This window comes from Lichenostomus cassidix, chromosome Z (genome assembly GCF_008360975.1).
Source record: "Lichenostomus cassidix isolate B80296 chromosome Z, HeHo_3.0, whole genome shotgun sequence".
Lineage (NCBI taxonomy): Eukaryota > Metazoa > Chordata > Aves > Passeriformes > Meliphagidae > Lichenostomus > Lichenostomus cassidix.
Window position 1 is genome coordinate 62,369,007 of NC_139511.1, and position 19,875 is coordinate 62,388,881.

At 37.5% G+C, this 19,875-nt stretch overlaps 1 protein-coding gene across 1 annotated transcript in view; it reads left to right on the plus strand.

Annotated features, from left to right (window-relative positions):
• The window catches only part of RICTOR (RPTOR independent companion of MTOR complex 2), a 77,353-nt gene that overhangs the window by 14,023 nt on the left and 43,455 nt on the right, over positions 1 to 19,875 (plus strand). The window contains exons 3-6 of the mRNA XM_085042674.1: positions 4,069 to 4,166; positions 13,644 to 13,708; positions 15,887 to 16,018; positions 17,006 to 17,069. Coding sequence (XP_084898800.1) covers positions 4,069 to 4,166; positions 13,644 to 13,708; positions 15,887 to 16,018; positions 17,006 to 17,069 — 359 coding nt within the window. The remainder of the gene's footprint in view (positions 1 to 4,068; positions 4,167 to 13,643; positions 13,709 to 15,886; positions 16,019 to 17,005; positions 17,070 to 19,875) is intronic.

A 19,875-nucleotide genomic window follows, 5' to 3' on the forward strand; every position in this document is an offset into this window, starting at 1 on the left:
GGTGCTACTAACACTAAGGTTGTAAATTCAATCCCTGTATGAGCCATTTACTGAAGAGTTAGAGTCAGTGATTCTTACGAGTCTCTTCCAATTCAGAATATTCTGTGAATCTGTGAAACACTGACAACAGCCTCTTTCTCTCCCCCCACAAACTCCCCCAAAACAAAACAAAAACAAAACAAAAAAAAACCAACAAAAACCTGATCCTCAACAAACTCAAACAACAGAAAAAAGTTTTTTCAAAACCAAGATGAACTGTTAAGCTTGACAATGAAATGTTAATGCTCTTATTTTGTGCCATGCTTTTTTTCCATTTCTGCATTACTCAGTATTTTATAGTGCCTTTGTAAGGTTTTGTGACAGCAAGATAGACAGTGCTGGATCTGATCTGTGATTACAGGAAAACCACATGGCTTAGTTTTTAGAATCCAGAATGTATTTCATCTATTTCCAAGCCCATTTCAATATGAGGGACAGACTAGCAAGACTGTATTGCAATTTGTGAAGTTCCATTAGTTGGTTTAAATTCTTTTACATCTGTGACATGAAGTTTTCTTATGCCTGCTTACCTTCCTTACTGGCTTTACTTTTACTAAAAATAAGTCACACTTGAGTAAGTAATATAAATTTTCTACTTCTTTTTAATGTATGATGCATTTTCAAAAGAAGGAAAAACAAGATAACCAGTCTTTCCTTGAAGTTAGTGTGTCACAGTTATTTTGTTTTTTATAGAATACTTTTTATGAGAAGGTTCTTCTGAAGTTTAAAATGAGACTTCAACTGGCAATATTTGACCAAAAAGGCTTCTGTTATTTTAGTTCTTTCTGAGATAATACGCTATGAGAGGGTCTTTATTTCTTTACTATCTTGTTTTCTTGTTTTTCTGCGGTGGTAGTGGCTTTGATAGGATTGAAGTGTGAGACAGCTAACTTGCTGTATTGTCAATTGAGTAGTGGAAATATCTGTCACGTTCTCAGTTTTCTCACGGTTTTGTAGCTTCTGTTCTAGACTCTCCACTTTGCTTCAAATTACTTATCTGCTAGTGAAGCTTCTGGGAAATACCTGACTGCCCTGCTAAGCACCGCAAACATGCGTTTCCTCAAACTTTTCAGTCTCTAAATATGAGAGTTTTGCTTCAACAGAAAGAAGACAAGGTGAGGGAAAAGTTGTTGTAAGTGCAGTTTTTCCATGCAATAATAGAGGAAAATGGTTTTAGTATACGTTTGATTTAGACATCCTTATTATACAGTTCTGACATTTTTACAGAGTTGTTAATATGGGAAATTGTAGTATCATTGTGTCCTTATTTCTTCACATTCAAATTGACTGCCCTTTTCCACAGGGGAGCTTGCACACTTCGGAATTAATGCCAGCTTTATCAGATAGCTGAATAAGAATGTTCATTACCACTGATACACAAGAGGTTTCTGGGCTAGTCCTGTGGTCTTTCCTGTCCATACAGTGAGCTTAGTTTTCGTAGGGGTTTGCCAGGCATATGTAGCCATCTGTACTTTCAAAAGTAAAACATACTTTCAGTCATTTTGGAAAGTTATGTTGCACTAAGACTGCTCACCTGGAATCTTTCTTATGGCATAATGGGGAATTCTACAAGTCTAAAAGTGATGTGAGCCAGGTAAATTCCCAGGTTACCCAAGGCAGGCCAAAGCATAGCTATGAGCCAAACTGTATTTTCAAAGAAGCCAGATTATGAGGAAGTTATTATTCTCTCTTGTTATGTTCTCTTGAAATTAAGGGGCTATATGATAGAAACTATTTATAGTGCCATAACTAATCCAAACTGCATGTTTTCAGTGTGCCACATTCCTGGAAGTGTTCAAAGCCAGGTGAGATGGGGCTCTGAGCAACCTGGTCTAGTGAAAGGTTCCCTGCCCATGGTGAGGGTGTTGGAACCAGGTGATCTTTAAGGTCCTTTCCAATCCAAACCGTTCCATGATTTTATGGCTTGTGTTACTGCAAACCTCTTAAATCGATTTAAGCCCTGGAAAAGCAAATTGTGCAGAGGAATCCTAAACCTGGCATAGATCTGCTAAGATTCTCACTGTCTCTAATTTCTGTGATCGTATCAAAGATTTTTCTTTTTTTCCTATGGATTCATAGAGGTCATGCGCACATTCCAATTTAAATTCAAAGTTATTAGATATCCGGTTTTACTATGTGTGCTGGTCAGCAGTGCAAGGTAGTCTGCTACTTGTGTGTCTGTACTTGTGTGTCTGATGGTTGACTCTGTGTATGCTGTGATTAGGTATGGAAAGGGATCTTTCGCATCAAGCTGGTGCTAATAGAAATTGATGCCCACATTTAAGAACCTATCTTGTCTTCCCAAACTCTCACTTTGTTTGAAAACTATCACAATTATATGGTGTGACAGTAGCATGTCTCTACATGTGCTAAAGTTTCATTCTAAAAACAGCATAGTCAGTACAATTGATTACCTTACCCTTGAGCAGGCATCTAGCAGCTAATCAGGCTAATGGCATTTGATTTGATTGGCTGATTGACAAAATCTTCATTGACTACAGTGGGTTAACAGGTTTGTATACTTTGATTGGGGTGCCTGCCTGTAGGTGCCATCATTTTAAATACTGTCCTGATTCCTGATAGTGGTGCAAGTATAGGTCTTGTCTTTCTGAGAGCATTCTGGATATATCCCAATGAGATTGCTAGTTATGTTTGCTTTTCTAAATGTGTTGGTTTAAGTTTTTAACCTACAGGAAGTGATGTAAAAGTGTGGTTTGTAGAGAGGTAGTGAAGCTTTCTTTACATGTCCAATGCTTGATTTCCTTTGCATAATGAAACATACACAAATGCACTTTTAGGAGGAATGGGAAGGTAAAAGACTATAGGTATGCCACAAACTCAGCTATAGCTGCTCATTCTGCTGTAGGAGGCAAGTTTTTCTTACTGAAGTTAGTGTGGGACACAGCACACAAAAGCTCTCTCTTTGATGCTTTTCAGATGTCTGGTGTTCAGGCATGTTCTAAAGCCTTCATTTTATATAATGCAGTTATTTCTTCTTTTTGGCAATGTATTACTTCCAATAATTTATGTGGTTTAAATTTACATTTTCAGGATAGCCTTGGTTTTTCATTTATCTCACACTGCTGATAGTATTGTTGTAATACCTATCCTCAGTGTCTAATATAAGATTCCATGAGTATCCTGCAGTCAAACATGTCCCTTTAAAAACTGCCCTGTCACAGTATCACCACATACAGAGCTTGCTGCAGTATCTGTTCCACTCTGCCTCAATTTCCAGCTTCAATCCCAAAAGTGGGACAAGAGTTTCTTCTCATCATGGTACTCCTTTTCTGTTTTCCAGTAGAGTGCAGGGTCATCAGCTGGTGTCTGAATACTGCTTTGTGCGGCTTTGTTGTTGTGAGTGGGTGGGGTTTTTTTTGTTTGACTAATTTTGTTGGGATGGTGGACCCTTAGGAAGAAAGGAAAAGATATTCCTAGGCCTCTGTTTATCTCGTAGTTCACTTCCCAGGCCACTGAAAAGGCCTGGCCCTCTATTTAAAGTTCAGCATTGTTGTGGAAAACATGGAGAGCAGAAAAGAGGTCTTTCCACAATCCCACCAACCTTTTGTCTGGAGGGACAAAAGGTGTACTGTGATGTGCCAGTAACCTGCTATATTTTTACTTCTGTGTTTAAGATTACTTTGTCTTTAAATTACAGCGGGATTAAGGGTAAAGCTGTTCACTTACAAGATGTAGGGATTGGAGTTTCAGACCCTAAATGGATTTCTTTGTCAACTGCAAATCTAAGATACTGATTAAAGTCTGCTTTAAAGTAACAGTCTCTCTTCAATGGCCTTTAACATTTATTCTACAGAGCTCAGGTATGCCTGGTTTTGGTCCCTAGCATAAATCAGATTGATGCTTCTTGGAGCAAAAGTGCTCTGCATCCCTAATCGTGACCAGGAGAGTACCCATTGTATTTATGAAACTGCATGTTGAATGCATGTTTAGATTTTTCTTTTTTGTTTTTTGGTCTTTTGTTGTTATTTTTTTTTGCTGTATCTGGTAATATCCTGTTTTCTTTTGCAGACCCTTGTGATAATATGAGAGAGATTCTCCAAAATGTGGCCAAATTACAAGGCGTGTCAAATATGAGAAAATTAGGTCACTTGAATAATTTTACTAAGGTAAGAGCTCAAATAGTGGAATATGTGATCCTACAGGTAAAATGGTTTGTATTTACTCTGTCAGACATTTGCTGGGACATTAATGAAATTGCTGAATATTATAAAACAGTACTTGAAGTCTACATACTGTGGAAAAAGAAGGTATCAAATAAGGACAAGGAAATACGTGAATGCAGGGTTATGCTGAAGATTTCATCCTGCTGGCTGAATTTCTGTAGTATTTTAGTGCTTGGAAAATGGAAATATCTCCCTTAATGGATTAAGTTGCATAAATAGAGCTAAAGCTTTGGTTCCTGTCCTGCAGAATTGAATCAAAAATGTAATATGCCAGACTTGCAGGATGTAAACTGATGGAGCATGGTGGGAGGAGAGGACATTCGATATTCATCACATGCAATATTTTGGACACTAATAGAATAGGAAGTGTCAACTTTCATTGGAGTTTTCATGGTGAAAAAGATTTAAAGGGTCAATTTCTGGAATATATGGTGATGATTTTTGATGTGTTTCTTCCAAATCATGGGCATGTGACAGGTACGTGCTGAAAATACAACAGATATATTGGAAATTGTCATTGTGAGCTGGCAAGGCAAGAGTTAAAATCTTACTGCAGGATCAGAGTGTAAGCTGAAGAAAAAAACCATGAAAGACATTCAGAAGGACAGCAAGTAACATTTTTTGGGTGAAAGAGAAACGTGTGGAAGGGAGCTGAGAGGACCCGTGGGAAGTAGGCAGGGAGTTAGGGAGAAGGTGTTCGTTGTAGGATAGTGAGTGTTTGTATCTGGACCAGTGCTCCATTTGCCAAGGCAAGGGAAGTGTGTTGCAGTCAGTGAGATGTGAGATGTTGGAGCTTCAGTGTGAGTGTTACCCAAATTGATGGACTGATAGAAGGACCTGGTGTGCACACCTTTCTGATAGAGATAAGGCAGCACTCCTGAAAATGAAAACTGAGTTCCTGTGACTGAGGATGGATCCTGCAACCAGCAGCAGCAAAGAAATAACACAGTAGAGGAGAATTTGGGGTATAAAATAAGGTTTAAATTATGGTTGCAGATGAGTTTGTTACAAAGAATTGAGTAAGATTGCCAGGAGTCCGGTTGACATTTTTGAGCCAATCTTAAGTGAATGATTGAATACTCAAGGGAAGGTGTGGGGAGCCAGTTGATACAATAAGCACAAACGTGCATCAAAACCTTTGAAGTAGTCATCGTGGCTGGTAAAAGCGCTCTTTGTGAGATTGACCACTTCAGTGGTAATGTGTAACATTCACTTAGCAGGAAGGTGGGTATTTAGAACAAAATCACAGTAACAAGTGAACTCGTCTTCTAATGCGTTAATAGCAAATCTGCAAGTGCTCTATTTTCTGGATTGGTTCAGAGCAAGTGTAGGTGCATAGCATTCATTAAGGAGCTGAACTTAATGCTGAAATCTTTTCTTTGGGTCATTTCCTTGTGTCTGTCAAGGACATCAGCCATTGACAGAATACTTCTGTTTTCACTGGGATTCCAAAATGTGTAGCAAGAAAAGCCATTTATTCTGCTAGAAAAGTCTGATGCATAGTTATGTTTCCTTTTTGTGGTAATCTGGAAACTTTGAAATGTGAATGCTCCCAAATTCTCTAGTTGTCTTAAAATGAAAGAGCTGGATTAGGTTTGTAGATGTACGTTTTGTAGTGAAAAGTCAATATTTGAAACTTCAGATTTTAGGAGTGTCAATTTTGCTATTGAAAATCAGATGTTAAGCACCAGTAATTGTGGTAACTTAGTAAATATGCATGTTGTCATTAAAAGATTAACTACTCTTTTTTAAGTACGGTTTTGAGAAATTGAATAATTCCATAATTTAATATTTGAAGAATATTTGGGGGTTTTGTTAAACCCAGTATTGAAAATGGAAAATACTTACAGAAATGCAAAGTAGCTTTTCACGAATTGCACTTAAGACTGGCAAGAAATTATGAGCTTGTGAAAAGTAACTTAATAAAATTAAATATTACTTCTGATGATGGAGACTGTAGTTGATAACTTGGTTTTGATTCTAAAACAGAATGACCCCTGCATAAGGTACTAATACTACTCTTTTTAATATTTAACACTTGTTTTTATATTCGGCTCTCTGGAATATGTGATTTATAAGTGTATAACAGCGCATTTGGTTTTAAAAACTCTTCCTATTTTCATTTGAACTGTAAATGCAGTTACGAGAATAGAAGAAAAGTTGCAAATTGTACTGTATTGTCTGCCCTGTGGTCGGAACAATTCTGTGTTTTTCATTCCAGTGGTTAAAAGTGAAAGCTTGGAGCTTGGCAAGATGGTTTTATTTCCTTTTTGCGCTCTGTTTTTCTACCATGAGTTGGTATAGTCTCAGTTCCTCCTTTGTGACATAGGAGTGTGAGTAAGATTGATGTGCTAAGGGCTGTATCCTATCTTGGAAATTATTGTAAATATTAACTTGATTGGTTTAAAAAATGTTGCATTTTGTGGTCCATTTTTGAAGAGCTACTTTTTATCTGGGATATTTGTGCTGTGGAGTGGGAAAGGACAGGGAAAAATTTTAATAGCATATCTCAGATAAAATAATATGGTGTCTTGGGAATGTTTTTTATTCCATACTATATTTGGGTTTTTTTCTTTTTATTTTTTTGATTTGTGTCCAGGATGGTTGCTGAACCCCCTCCCCGCCAAAGCTCTGAGGATATCCCGATAACTGGGAGCCAACCCGAGATTTCCTGGGAGAATTGGGCGGGGGGCAAGGGGCAGATCCACCCTGTCCTCCTGGGCGCTGGATTCGGCTGGCTGCCCTTCGTGTTCTCTCTCTAGCAGAGATACTGTTGCACTAAGGCTTTGCCTGTTTCTTTTTATTTCTTTTTCCTTGGGCCCTGTGACTGGGCTTGCTGGCTCGTTCCTCTGCCTCGGCTGTTCGGGAGCCCAGAGCCGGGAGCGCCCCGTTCCCCACCGCGGGGCTGCTCTTCCCTCTGCACAGCCTGACCGCGGGACCAGCCGTTGCCGTGGCTCCTTCCACAGCTGCAGAGTTTCTGCTGCCTCTTGCTGGCTCCCCTGGCCGAGCCAGCCCTGCCGTTCCGGCCGCAGCTCCGAGCTCCCTGCCGCAGCTCCGAGCTCCCTGCCGCAGCTCCGAGCTCCCTGCCGCAGCTCCGAGCTCCCTGCCGCAGCTCCGAGCTCCCTGCCGCAGCTCCGAGCTCCCTGCCGCAGCCCGCCCGCCATTGCTGCGTGAGGGAGACGCTGAACTCGCGCCACAGCGCCCCCTGCCGGCGGGGGAATCATCGCCCCTGCCTGCCCGGCCGGGAGCAGCAGCGCCCCTGGCGGCTGTGAGCGGAACTGCACCGAGGAGGGTGTGTGACAGCAGAGCTGCTCCTGGCTTTCTGCTGTTTGCTGTTGCTGCCCTTGGTGTTGTTTGTTTGCCTTGTTAGACATACTGGTAAAGAACTGTTATTCCTTTTTCGCCATATCTTTGCCTGAAAGCCCTTGATTTCAAAGTTATAATAATTTGGATGGAAGGGCGTCATATTTCTCCATTCCAAAGGAGGTCTCTACCTTCCTTGGCAGATACCTGTCTTTCACACCTAGACATATGGAAAGTCTATTATTCTCCTGTAGGATTATTATTATACTTAGAAGAAAACATCTGAACTAGTCTAAGCAGTTGCTCCCAAAAACCCTACATTTTTCCTTCAAAGACTGGAAATCCCACTGTTCTAGTTCTTTGGTGAGGGAGAGCAAAGTGTTCTTCTCATGTGGAAACAAGCAATGTAATTCACTTCAAAAGTGAAGTTTCCTCACAAGGATGATGATAGACACCAATTGTATTATTTTCAGGACATCTGAGGAGCGTTATGTTCAGGTTTCTGTACTTGAAACCAGACTGGATTTTTAAGGTGATATCTGTTCCCCTCGCCTCCCTTTTTTCATGGAGTAGGAACCATAATAATTCTTTAAAAGTTACTGAACTAAACTCCAGGGTTTTATGTAGAAGTTAAATACTTTAAATACAATTTTTTAAAGTAATGGTGATCAGAAGTCAACAGGATTTATTACTTCATCTGCAAGAATGATACAGTAAACCAGATACTTTATATGAAGCTTGTGTGTCTGGAGGTGGTAACTCCCTTTTGGTTGCTATTTCCCTTTATGAGAAGAGTTAACTAGTTGCATTCAGGTCTCTACAGTATCCATTATTACTGTACAAAGTATGCTTTACACATCATACTTTACAAAAAGTTGTATTTGACTTAAGTTTTTGCTAGTACTACTTAGTAGCTAAGTCATTAGTGTTCAAGTTCTTTGCTCTTTGTCTGCAGAACATGGGTTGTTCTTGCCCAACAGATGTTCTAAGTTTCCTGTTCCAGGAAATCAGCATTCTCTGTCTAGTGATGCACAGGCTATGGAAAGCACAGTCTACAGTATGTTTAGTTCTGAATTGGAGCATCAGCAGACTTAGAAATTGTATCTGCTTTGAATGAGAGCACACTCCTCCTCTGCTTCTTGTCACCTAGTAAGTGAAGCTGCAGTTTTGTAGGCAAAAGCTTTCATGAAGTACTGCCTCAATCTTTATCCCTTTCAAGCCACCCTGTTTAAGCTAATTTATATTCTATTCTGAAAACTGTTTGAGGATTTAACCTCCAGTAAATGGTCGGTGACACTTTTCAACCGTCACAGCAGTTCGCAAGTTTGGTATGTGCCTTTAGCTCTAGTAAGCTGAGTAGGATTACCCATCTTGCATTTATATGGCCACCTGCAAAAGGCAAGCACTTTGAGGTTTCCCAGTTTTCTCTGATTAGTACCAAATCATCATGGTTACTTCTCTGGGGTTTTCCCCATCCCCGTGAGAAGCAGTGAGTGATAAATTACTGAAAACCAGTAGGAACTGTACAATTGAATTTACCTAGTGAAAAATATCTTTGTGATTTGAAGTATTTATTTGTAATCTTATATTATCCCACTGGGAGCTCCTGAGAGATCCTGTGTGAAACTTAAAGAGTATTTTAATAACAAGCAGGAAAAAATCTACAGATGTTGTAGAGGTTTCTGTCTGTCTTTCAAAAAGAAAGGCACTTCTTAAAGGACAAAATCGAACAATTCATTTTCAATTCAACCTAGCAATGGAACAGCATCAGTAGTATAGTGATACGGAAAATTATGTTTTTAGTCTTTTCAAAACTAATTGTCATTATTTAATGAAGCTCTACTATTCTACACTAAATGTTTGTTCGCTTTGGACCATGCTGCTGACTTTCACTAGGATATGGATTGAGTGGCTTGGATGCGGATATGGGCATAGAGGCTTCCATGGATTGTGTCTGTGATCCATAGTCTCTCATTTTAGAGTCTCTCCTGTCTTTTGCAAAACCCAGGTGTCTTAGAGTGAATGTATTGTTTGACTGTAACATTCATCCAAGTTGATACACCACTGCGGCAAAACATGAAATCTCATGATGATGTAGCAGATAGGAACAGACCATGTACTTAGGAACATTCAGCTGTGTAACAAATGAGTCTAAATTCAGAGTCCACAGTTCCAGTAGTGGCTTCTCCTAAGATTAGGATCTACAAAGTAGTTTTCTCATAAATATTACCAGTGGTGGCTCAAACTGTATTTCCAAAGTTATAATGCAATTACTACATTCTGGATGCATAGAATAATGTAATATTTTTACTTAGTAATTGCTGTGGCTATTCTGCTAAATATAAATTTGAATGGTCTCAAATGTGCACTCCACTTATGTATGCTGTTGGCCTCCTATGGTTTTGTTGTTCTGAGCTACTGTTTCCAAGACATGTTGATATGTTACTCGTATTGCTGTGACTCATCTGAGTAGTATGAAAAACTCATAGCTGACAGTAAACATGAAAAAAACCTTCACTGTAAGTTAGTCACTGGCCTTATCTACATATCATTTTGTCCCAATATTTAATCTTAGCCTCGAATAGTCTTTGCTATGGCCAGTCACTGTGTATTTTATCACAAAATTTTAATTTTTAGAGTTGACTCATTTGCAGTTTTAACTCATAAAGTATACTCTTATTTGGTTTTGTTTGTATCTGCATGGAAATGTATAAAATCTATTGTGTGTATTTTAAAATGTATACTTTTAATAGATAAGATCTATATATGGAAAATATTATTAGTATAAGAATACAAATAATTTCATAATTCCAGGTGTTATGTGATAATCCATTGCCATTTCAGTGAAGTGTGTCAATGTATAGCCGAAGATAGATTTTAGTATTCTGGTACTGCTTGCCTACAGAGTTACATTACAGTAGTATGTGTGTTAATTGTTAAATCAGTCAAACATATGACTGTTACTTGGCTTTGTCAGGAATTGAGCTGTCTACAAATACCACTGCAATTGGGCCAGGATCATTGATCTGCCTAATGTTATTTGAAGGTGAAATGAGAAGAAAGTGATTAAGTTGTTTTGTATAATATATTTAAGGCCAGACATTTATAACTTAACAAATACCCTAGGAATTGGGACGAGCTGAACAGGATCTTCTTTACAGCAGCTTCCTTTACTATTTTTTACCCTTTCAAACTTACATAAATTCAGCCTTGCCAGCCAGATTTTTTTTTTTTTTACCCCTAGATTACATAAACCAAATGGCTCAGCCTTCATGGGTGTATTTTCTACCTGCCTTGTACATTTTTCTGCTATGCTTTTTCTACTTTACTCTTAAAATGTGACACACAGCATTTTGTTCTTGCAGTTTTGAGAGTAGCCTGTGAAATGGAATCAGTCTTTTAATCTCAAACATAATGCAGTACTATTAGTATTTCCAGAGATAAAATTTGTTTTGGTTTTTGTTCTAAATTAGCATTCTGAATGTTAACTTCTGGACATTTTCTGTTTAGCTGCACTCCTACTTTAATTTCTTATGTGTTTATTAATGTGTGGTACCTTTAAGTATATGATATGCTGTTCCTATTATTTAGTTAAATCTTCTTACTGAGTTTGGGCACCTCTTTCAAGTCACTGAAACATTTTTGAATTCTGATCTTGCTGTTTATCTTTTAGCCCCTTTTCTATCTGGAAAACGTATAAATTACAAAAAAAGCTAGTGCATAAGTAGTGATGGCCCATTAGAGGGAGAATAAACTGACAGCTGGTTTTTTTTCTCTGTGAGAAATATTTTACATGTACACACAGACACCATCGAACACTTCTATCATTATTTACTGTCAAACTCAGAAATTTATATTGAAACAGCCATTAAACTTGATGAAAGTTTCAACTCATCAAGTTACAAGACTGTGTTTGAATTTCGAGAAAAGGTCAAGTTCTTTTCAGCATCTGTGAAGGTATATGCAGCAGGAACACATATAGTTGGTATTGAGGAGCTAATACCCACTGTTTGTATTTGGTGAGAGTTACAACCAGACTAGAACTGGTCCAGGGAACTGAATGGTTTTTAGCAGTGCAGCAAGTTAAGTGGGTTCCTGGAACACGTCAAATGCTTTAGTTTAATCTCAGGACTGCTCAAGACGCAAACCAATGGTAAGTGTGATGATAGGAGACTTACTTCACTAATGCAGTAGTGGACACATTAGCAGCTTTCTAAAAAATGGTTTTTTTCCTTCATCAGAATTACAATGTTATGGCATTTTTTTAAAGTTGGAGAAATTGACTGTTGAGGACAATCTGTTGTGTTAAGTTAGGTTTTTTCATTTGTCTCTGGGGTGGAATGCTGGGGAGAGGTTTAGATGTATAAATGATTAGCCTAAACAACTATTGATGTAACTGTCTGAAACTGAACAATGAACTGTTTTTACTCACTATCTTCTCGCACTGTTTTGCTTACACTCTGCCAGCCAATTTTTACAGTTCATAAGATGTCAATAGAAATGCTAAAGCAGCAGTGGTGGCCTTAGGCTGTCCAACAACATGGCATAAAAATAGATTGATGTTAGGAAGTTGACATACTGTCATAACCAGTTAATGCATCAATTGTCTATTTTTATTATCACTTAAATTTGAAAGATGGTGAAAAAGAGGTTATATAAAAACTTTCCTTATGTTTTATAATCATCTTTGGTTAAGAAAAATGTAAAAGCCAAAACATTTCAATTAACTTAAATTATTTGAGCCCAAATGGGGAGCTGATCCAGGCCAATTTAATAATCTCTCATTAACAGCTTTAAATTTCAGCATTATCACTAGGTATTTTTCTTGAAAAACAATTTCTTAAAATGTAATGTGATTCTTGGATGAATTTGTACTTGTTGAGCATAACTAAGTATTGTTTGAATTTTAACGATCTTGCTAATAAGAAGGGTTTACTTAAAAGCAGAGTTTCTGTGCAATATGCTGTTTTTTCAGATGGAGGTGAACAGTAGAATTGAAGCATGGAACAAACTAAATATTTTAACTTACAGTAGCCTTGATTTAGCTGTTCGTTTTGTTTGTTATAAATTTCTTATTGTTAGCAGTAAATACATGTAAAGAATGTGTCACAGGGTTTGATATATTACAATATTTTCAGAGCAGAGGTTAGCACAAATACTTCCTGAATTCCTCACTGAGGAGCAACTTAATGCTGGACTGACTTAGAACTGAGCACATGCCTATTTTGAAAATGGAGAACAAAGTGCAAAGCTATTGCAATCAGTATTAGTCAGTTGAGTTTTTGGAAATGCTTGAAAGAGTGCTTTGGAATTTGGACATGATAATAATTTACAATTTTAGCCAGGGATAGTAAGTGGGATTACTAGGAATTTCTTTGCTGTTCTTGCAAAGAGCAACAGCATCAGTTCTTAACAGAAGAGATTGTTTTCCTTTCCTCGAGAGGCTAGAACATTGGCAGCCTAGGCTGGTTTTTTTGAGCATGGTTTTGGATTGAAAAGCTGTGCTTGTAAATCTTTTCTGTTCACAATGACTGGAAATGGTTGAAATGTCCAGTTTGTGACAGTTTATATCTGTCTTTTTGAGTGCACAAATTCAGCCGTTGTTCTGATTTTTCTGAGGTACAGGTTCTGTAGAACAGACGGCAGGCCAAGACCAGATATCAGTTACAGGACACTTGGCAATGCCTTCTGATGTTTTTGTAGTTGTGTGCTACTGTGACAAAACATGACAGTGGACCATCAGTCTTTGTTCCAAAGCCCTTACCTGAGCCCCTGCAAATATGCTTTGACTTCAGTCATTTTTGATCTCTGCTCAAATTACCAGTTGCCCAGCTAGCAATCTCGTGCAGAGAAATGGACCGACCAGTATGCAACTTACACAGCTGTGCAAGCTTTTCTTTGGTGTGAGAATCCACAGATGTGTCTCAGTGTCTGATATGTATAGGAACAGAATACAAACAGCAGAAATGCTCTGGAAAGTCTGGAGTTGGTACTCTCTCTCTCTCTTGCTACAAATAAAATTCCTTAGCATTTTTTGAAAGCATTTCCCAAAAGCTACAATTTTCCACGGTCATTTTTGGAGAGCTATAAATAATATATAATTTCTTTTATTTTCAGCTTCTTTGTAACACTGGCCATGCTGAAGAAAAGCTAGGTTTTACCTATGACAGCATCATAATATGGTAAGTAGTAAAGAGCATTAGAGCAATTCTAGGGAACTTCAGTTGTTTTGGAGCAATTAAATAAACTTCATTTGTACTTTTGACCTAGTATTTTTTATTTATAAAGTGTTTGAAATTTCATAATGCAAGTATATAGTTTGCAAATATTTTAATGGGTAAAATCAGAAGTACATTCTTACTCACTTTTGGGCAAACAGAGAAAATCCCTCCCACATAGAAGTGTAGATTTCTTCATTGTATTCCTCACAGATGTAAAAGTACCTCCAAACATTTCAGTACTTGTAGGAAGTACTTCTAATAAAAATGTACATCTACAAAATATAGAGCACACTCTTGATGTAGAATCAGGATTTAAAGATCAATATTTTATGTTATCTTGGTATGTACATATCCATGTAGTACTGCTTTCCCTGCTACTGAAATGCCCAGTATATACACTTTTAAGTGGATTTTCTGTCTATTTTGTGGCCATATCTGAATGTAAAATGTAATTACATGTTTATTTCCACACAGACAATGGTAAATTTGTCTTGACAGCACTGGTGAATAAGCAAATAAGATCTAATATTTAATGTATTTCTGAATTGTTTCAATTTAGATCTCAAGAAAAAAAGCTTAAGAAAGCTAATTACTCTGAGTAAAATGTTGGGAAACCTTATGTAGTTGGTTATGGAAATTTTGTGAGTCAGTTTCTTAAGCAGAATGGATGTCTTTATCTTTTTGACTAGCTGTATGTTTTCGTTACATTTTCACTACTTGAAGATAGGACACATCTCTTTTTGGTAGCTTTGGCTTCTGAATGTTGACTCTCGTGATTGTGTTGGCTTCTGTAGTGGTTTCACTGTGCCAGTTCTTTCATTGGTCTACAGCTTCCTCATGAGGGGAAGAGGAGGGGCAGACACTGATCTCTTCTCTGTGGTGACAGTGACAGGATGTGAGGGAATGGCCTGAAGTTGTGTCAAGGGAGGTTTAGGTTGGGTATCAGGGAAAGGTTCTTCACCCAGAGGGTGGTTGAGCACTGGAACAGGCTGCCCAGGGTAGTGGTCACAGCAGCAGCCTGGCAGAGTTCAAGAAGCATTTGGACAGTGCTCTCAGGCACATGGTGTGAATTCTGGGGTGTCCTGTGCAGAGCCAGGGGCTGGACTTGATATCAAGAATACCTTGGTATCAAGAATACCCCAGGACCAACACAGGTACTGAGGGCAGGAAGGACTTTAGGGGGTGCTGCTGAACGAGAGGTTGGACGTGAGTCAGCAGTCCCTTGTCCAGTCTTGAAGTCCAAAATCTGTCTGTGTCTTGGGCTGCATCCAAAGCAGCATGGCAGCATATTCATATGACAGAAAAAATGCTCTTGAAGCAATTCCCTACTTGGTGCTGAAAGTAATAATCAGTTCATCTTTATTTGCAAATGACATGGCAGCCTCTCTACTTTGTCTAGGTATCACCTGGGAGTAGGCTCGTGTTACAGTGACTTATCCAAAAGATAAGATTAATCACCAAAAGATTCAGAAGACTTTTTGCCTTGGAGTAGCTGATTACCATGCATGACAACCCTAGGATAAGAAAGGAAAAAAAGCCCTTTGTAGAAGTAAAAATTCAGTCTCACTGTCTGAAGTATTTTCGTTCTTAGATGTCCAGTGAAAAATCCTACTAGAATATGTCATTGAGAGGTTGAGGATTCCCACCCCAACCCACATGTGGTCGAGGAAGAGGGACGAATCTCTTGAGGGCTTTCAAAAGGACAGTGTGCTACTTTATGCTTTCTAACTCCATTTTTAGAGTTCTTTCATGTTTAATTTCTCCTTACCTACCGTATTCTACTTGTTAGTTTCACTGGACTAATACTGTCCTCAGCTGTTCTGTTAAATAACAAGTTGTGTACAGGTTTTGGTTATGTGTCATGTCATGGATGTACAAGCTGTTATTTCGGGGAAAAATTGGTCTGTGTTTTTTTCAGATTAATATATTGTCTACATCTGCTGACCAAGATGAAGGCTTGCCTTCTTAGTTGCACATGAGAACACTGTGACTTGCTGAAAGTCAGAAAATAAGTTCAGAACATTTATTTTTAAAAATCACATTTTTTGTCTTAAATGAGTGAGTAGTAGCTGCATATCAGATGGTGAAGTCTACCTGCTGCCTAATAGTTGTTTTTCCATTTTGTTTTCTTCATTATAGTCTGAGGTTAGCTTTACTAAACGAAGCAAAAGAGGTGCGAGCAGCAGGATTGCGAGCCCTCCGCTATCTTATTCGAGACTCCAGTATTCTTCAGAAGGTGCTAAAGTTGAAAGTGGATTATTTGATAGCCAGGTAATTTTTCTTTCTTCTTGTTGTAAATGGTATAGTTGTAAATTGTAAAGTTGTAAAACACCTGCTTTTTTGTGGTTGGGACAGGTGAGAAATGTTTTTGTATTCTTTTATGTTCTTAGTGTGTAGGTTTATAAAAGCCATTTTTCTTCAACAGAATATTTCATCACACTACCTAATCCAAATAAAATACTATCCTAATATGTGATATATTACAAGTAATCCAAATAATTTCTTTTAATCATAAAGCCATTTTAATCATATAGCCGTTGGCTATACATTAATAAGGTTGAAATATTAGTAATTTTCATGTGTTAAGTTGTTGTATGGGAGTTGTTTGATACTTTGTACTGGAGGCTCTGCAGCATTGTAATAATACAAAGTCAGAGCTAAAAAGTAGTTCATGCCCAAGAATTTGTAGTCTCAAGTGTAACCGATGACACTACAGAATACCAAACAGCTAACCGACAGTGGGGTGATAAAATCAGCGTGATGAATAGATGTAAATAATAGCATTTCTAGTGCTTCCTGTAATAATTTTTTTATTTAATATGCTGATACAGATGTTTGTGAATTTCTGTTTAAAAATATACGCGTGTTGTTTTAGTGTGCTATGTAATTTCTTTGAAGCAAAAGGACTTTTCTGATCTACAACACTCAAAATGTGTTGATGTGAAATATCACAGGTACTTTGGTTTCATTCGCAAATGACAAATGCAGCTAGCTTGGAAGATAATTGTTGAAGCATTAGGCTTTGCCATTTTATTTTTGATAACATTCTTCTGATTTAATTATAATTAAAATAGCGGAGAAAATATAAACCAAAGCTACTTGGCTTGTCATAATGAGTATGTTTACTGAAAAACATAGTTTTTAAAAAGTAAATAAATTCTTCTGTATTCATATGCATATATATTAACATGAGATGTTAACAGTTAAGGCTGAAGTTATGGTTGTTGTAAACAAAATGTGTTTTTTAACTTGCTTTAGGTGCATTGACATACAGCAGAGTAATGAAGTAGAAAGAACACAAGCACTTCGATTAGTCAGAAAGGTAAATCCCTTATGTATGGTTGTATCTATGCCACTCACTTGTGCTGACTCCTGGTTGTCTCCATCAACAGTGCTTTTTCACAGTCTCTAACACCTTGCTTTGCCTTTATCATGTAACATAGCTGATAATTTAAGAGACAGAAAGAAAAGTTGTAAAGAGACGTGTTTTGATGTTACAATTTTAACATTTAGAATTTTGAGTGGGACAGAAAGGTCTTGGTAATTTTCCCTTGAGAGAGGTGAGTTCTGGACAAAGCTTGGGAAACACAAAAAGTGAATGCAAGGGCATAAAAACGCTACTAAGTTTCAACTTACGGCTTGACTTCATTGTATGGTCTGTTTAAGCATCTGTGAGTCAGAGATTGGAAGATTTTCTGCCAAATGAGACAAATTGTCACCATTAAAGTAACCACTTAAGGAATGCTTACAGACTTATTGCTTTGTTCATAGTGGTTGTTGCTATCCCTACTGTTTTATCTCAGGTACTTTGTAAGACATGGTTACTGTACTGTGTACCCATGGATGTGAGATTCGACAGTATGGTAGCTGCATTTGCAAGTTCATCCCAGAGAAATTGGCATATATGGGTATTTAATGTATTCAGAAAATGTCACATTCTGCCCTTGTGCTGGACTTCATTGTTCTTATATTGTTATAAAAGCTATCAAAGATTTGAGTAGGGTTTGAAGTAGTTGGAGAATGGTTCCCCAGGAGCACTCTCTGTGTTAAATCTCTTTTTGTATTTTAAACCTGTATATATGTATATGTAAATATATGTGTATGTATATGCATAATGTGTATGTGTGTGTATATATATGTGCATATATGTGTATATATATACACACACATATATATGCACACACACACATATATATATTAAAAAGGTGGATGTTTTCTGTATGATTTCTTTTCTCATAATAAGCTCCCATAGTTTTTTTCTTACAGAAACTACAATATACCTGATTAACAATTGTGCCCAAAAAGAGAGTTTGAAATTAAACAGTTAAATTAACCAGTTAAACACCGCTACCTCCTCCATACCCCAATAAGCAAAAAACAAACAAAAAGCCACTATAAAGGAACAAGTCCTTGAGGAAGTTGAAATTTATAAAAGTTTGCTAATCTACTTTGAAGTAAGATCTTCAGTGTAGGCTCAGAATAACATAAATTAGATGATGGAATAAAAACACATTTATAGTTAGTTTTATTTGGGTCAGAAATTTGTCCTCATTACTTCTGGGCTTTGAGCATTTCCTGCTTAAGCAAAAACTTCTACCTTCCATGAAAGAAGAGAGAGCAAGAGAAACAAATCCATTAGTTTGATTTGAAAAAGTGGTGGTCAAAGAGAAGCATTAAAGAAATCATATAGCTGACCCTTAGTGCTTTTTTTCTCCGTTGTGGTGCAAGGGTACTGGCGTGCACCAAGTGTGTTCATCGAATGCACAGGCTGTGCAGCAATGCTTGTGGCTCCTCAGTGGTGAGAGCTGTGTTGATGAAGTCTTTTTTAGCATCTTTTGCTACTTACCTGTAACATTGTTTTCTTAAAAGACAGTGTCAGACCAAGAAATAACCGCCCAACCTAGCTACCAGTAAAGTTAACAGCTTTCTCATGTGCTGTCTAGGCCACAGCAGTTAAGCATGCATCAGCATAGACCAGTCAGTACTGGAGAAATTCTCTCACAAGGAACACTGCCTTTTTGTTACCCTGCTCTTGCCCTTTTACTACCTCTCCATCTCCCTCAATGTCTCAGACATAGTGATTTGATGTCAGCATTCCTAAAAGATATATAAAGGTCTAGGAGGGGAGAATGAATGGCAAATAAAACAAAAAAACCTAACTAATTTTTTCAGAAGATAATTCACTGTGAAACTGAACGGGGTTTTTCCAGTATCACAGAACTTATGTTTTCAGTTTCAGGATTTGGTTCTTTACCTCATCTTTGGTAGCAAAAATGTCTATGTGAGAATTGCATAGACTAAAACTAAAGTGTTGCCTTTCCTTTCTTCTCATAGAGAAGGACAACAAAATATAAAATATTAATACTGCTTTATGAATTTAGTAAAGGCAATCATAAACTTAGTTCTACAAATATTAGGTTAAAGTAGCATAGGAAGATTTAAAAAAACTTTTTTAAACTTGGTTTCCAGTATTGTTGAAGGCTAAATGCTCACTGCCTGTTTTGACTGTGATCACCTCTACATTTCCTAGTAAAAGCTTTGCAATTTAGTAGTGTCTTCAGCCATGAAAAGGGTGGCATTAAATTGCTTCAGGAAGCATTTTTCCATCTAATAGAAGTCAGACAATTTTTTTATAGTTAAATAGTTTGGGAGTTTTGTTTTTAAACCCTAAATCAGGGTTAGATGCAGTATGAACCTTCTTTCTTTCTCTTTTCTAAAGGAGTCTTAAAAGACCAAATTCGTAATTTTTATTACTTATTTCATCTTGGCTACCTGTAAGGAGCTTTCCATTACCTGTCCTTGGTCTTAAGACCTGCCTTTTAATACCTAGAGCAGATACAAAGTAAATACAAAAATTTATGTATTCTACTGACCTAGTTAGAGTTAAGTATTACAAGAAACCTTTCCTTGTTTAAGTCACAAGACGGAAGACAATGAGGCAGAACAGCCTTAAGAGGCTGCTTGTGTCCTCACAGGAAGTATACTTGTCAATATCAGTAGAAAACAGGTTGCAGTTTTGTAGAGTGGATTGGTGCACCTATTCTATTGCTTATTCTTGTTTCTTCATGCCAGTGTAAAAGTGAAAGACTGTGTGGGTGGTTTTTTTCTCTCAAGTCCTATCTTAAAAC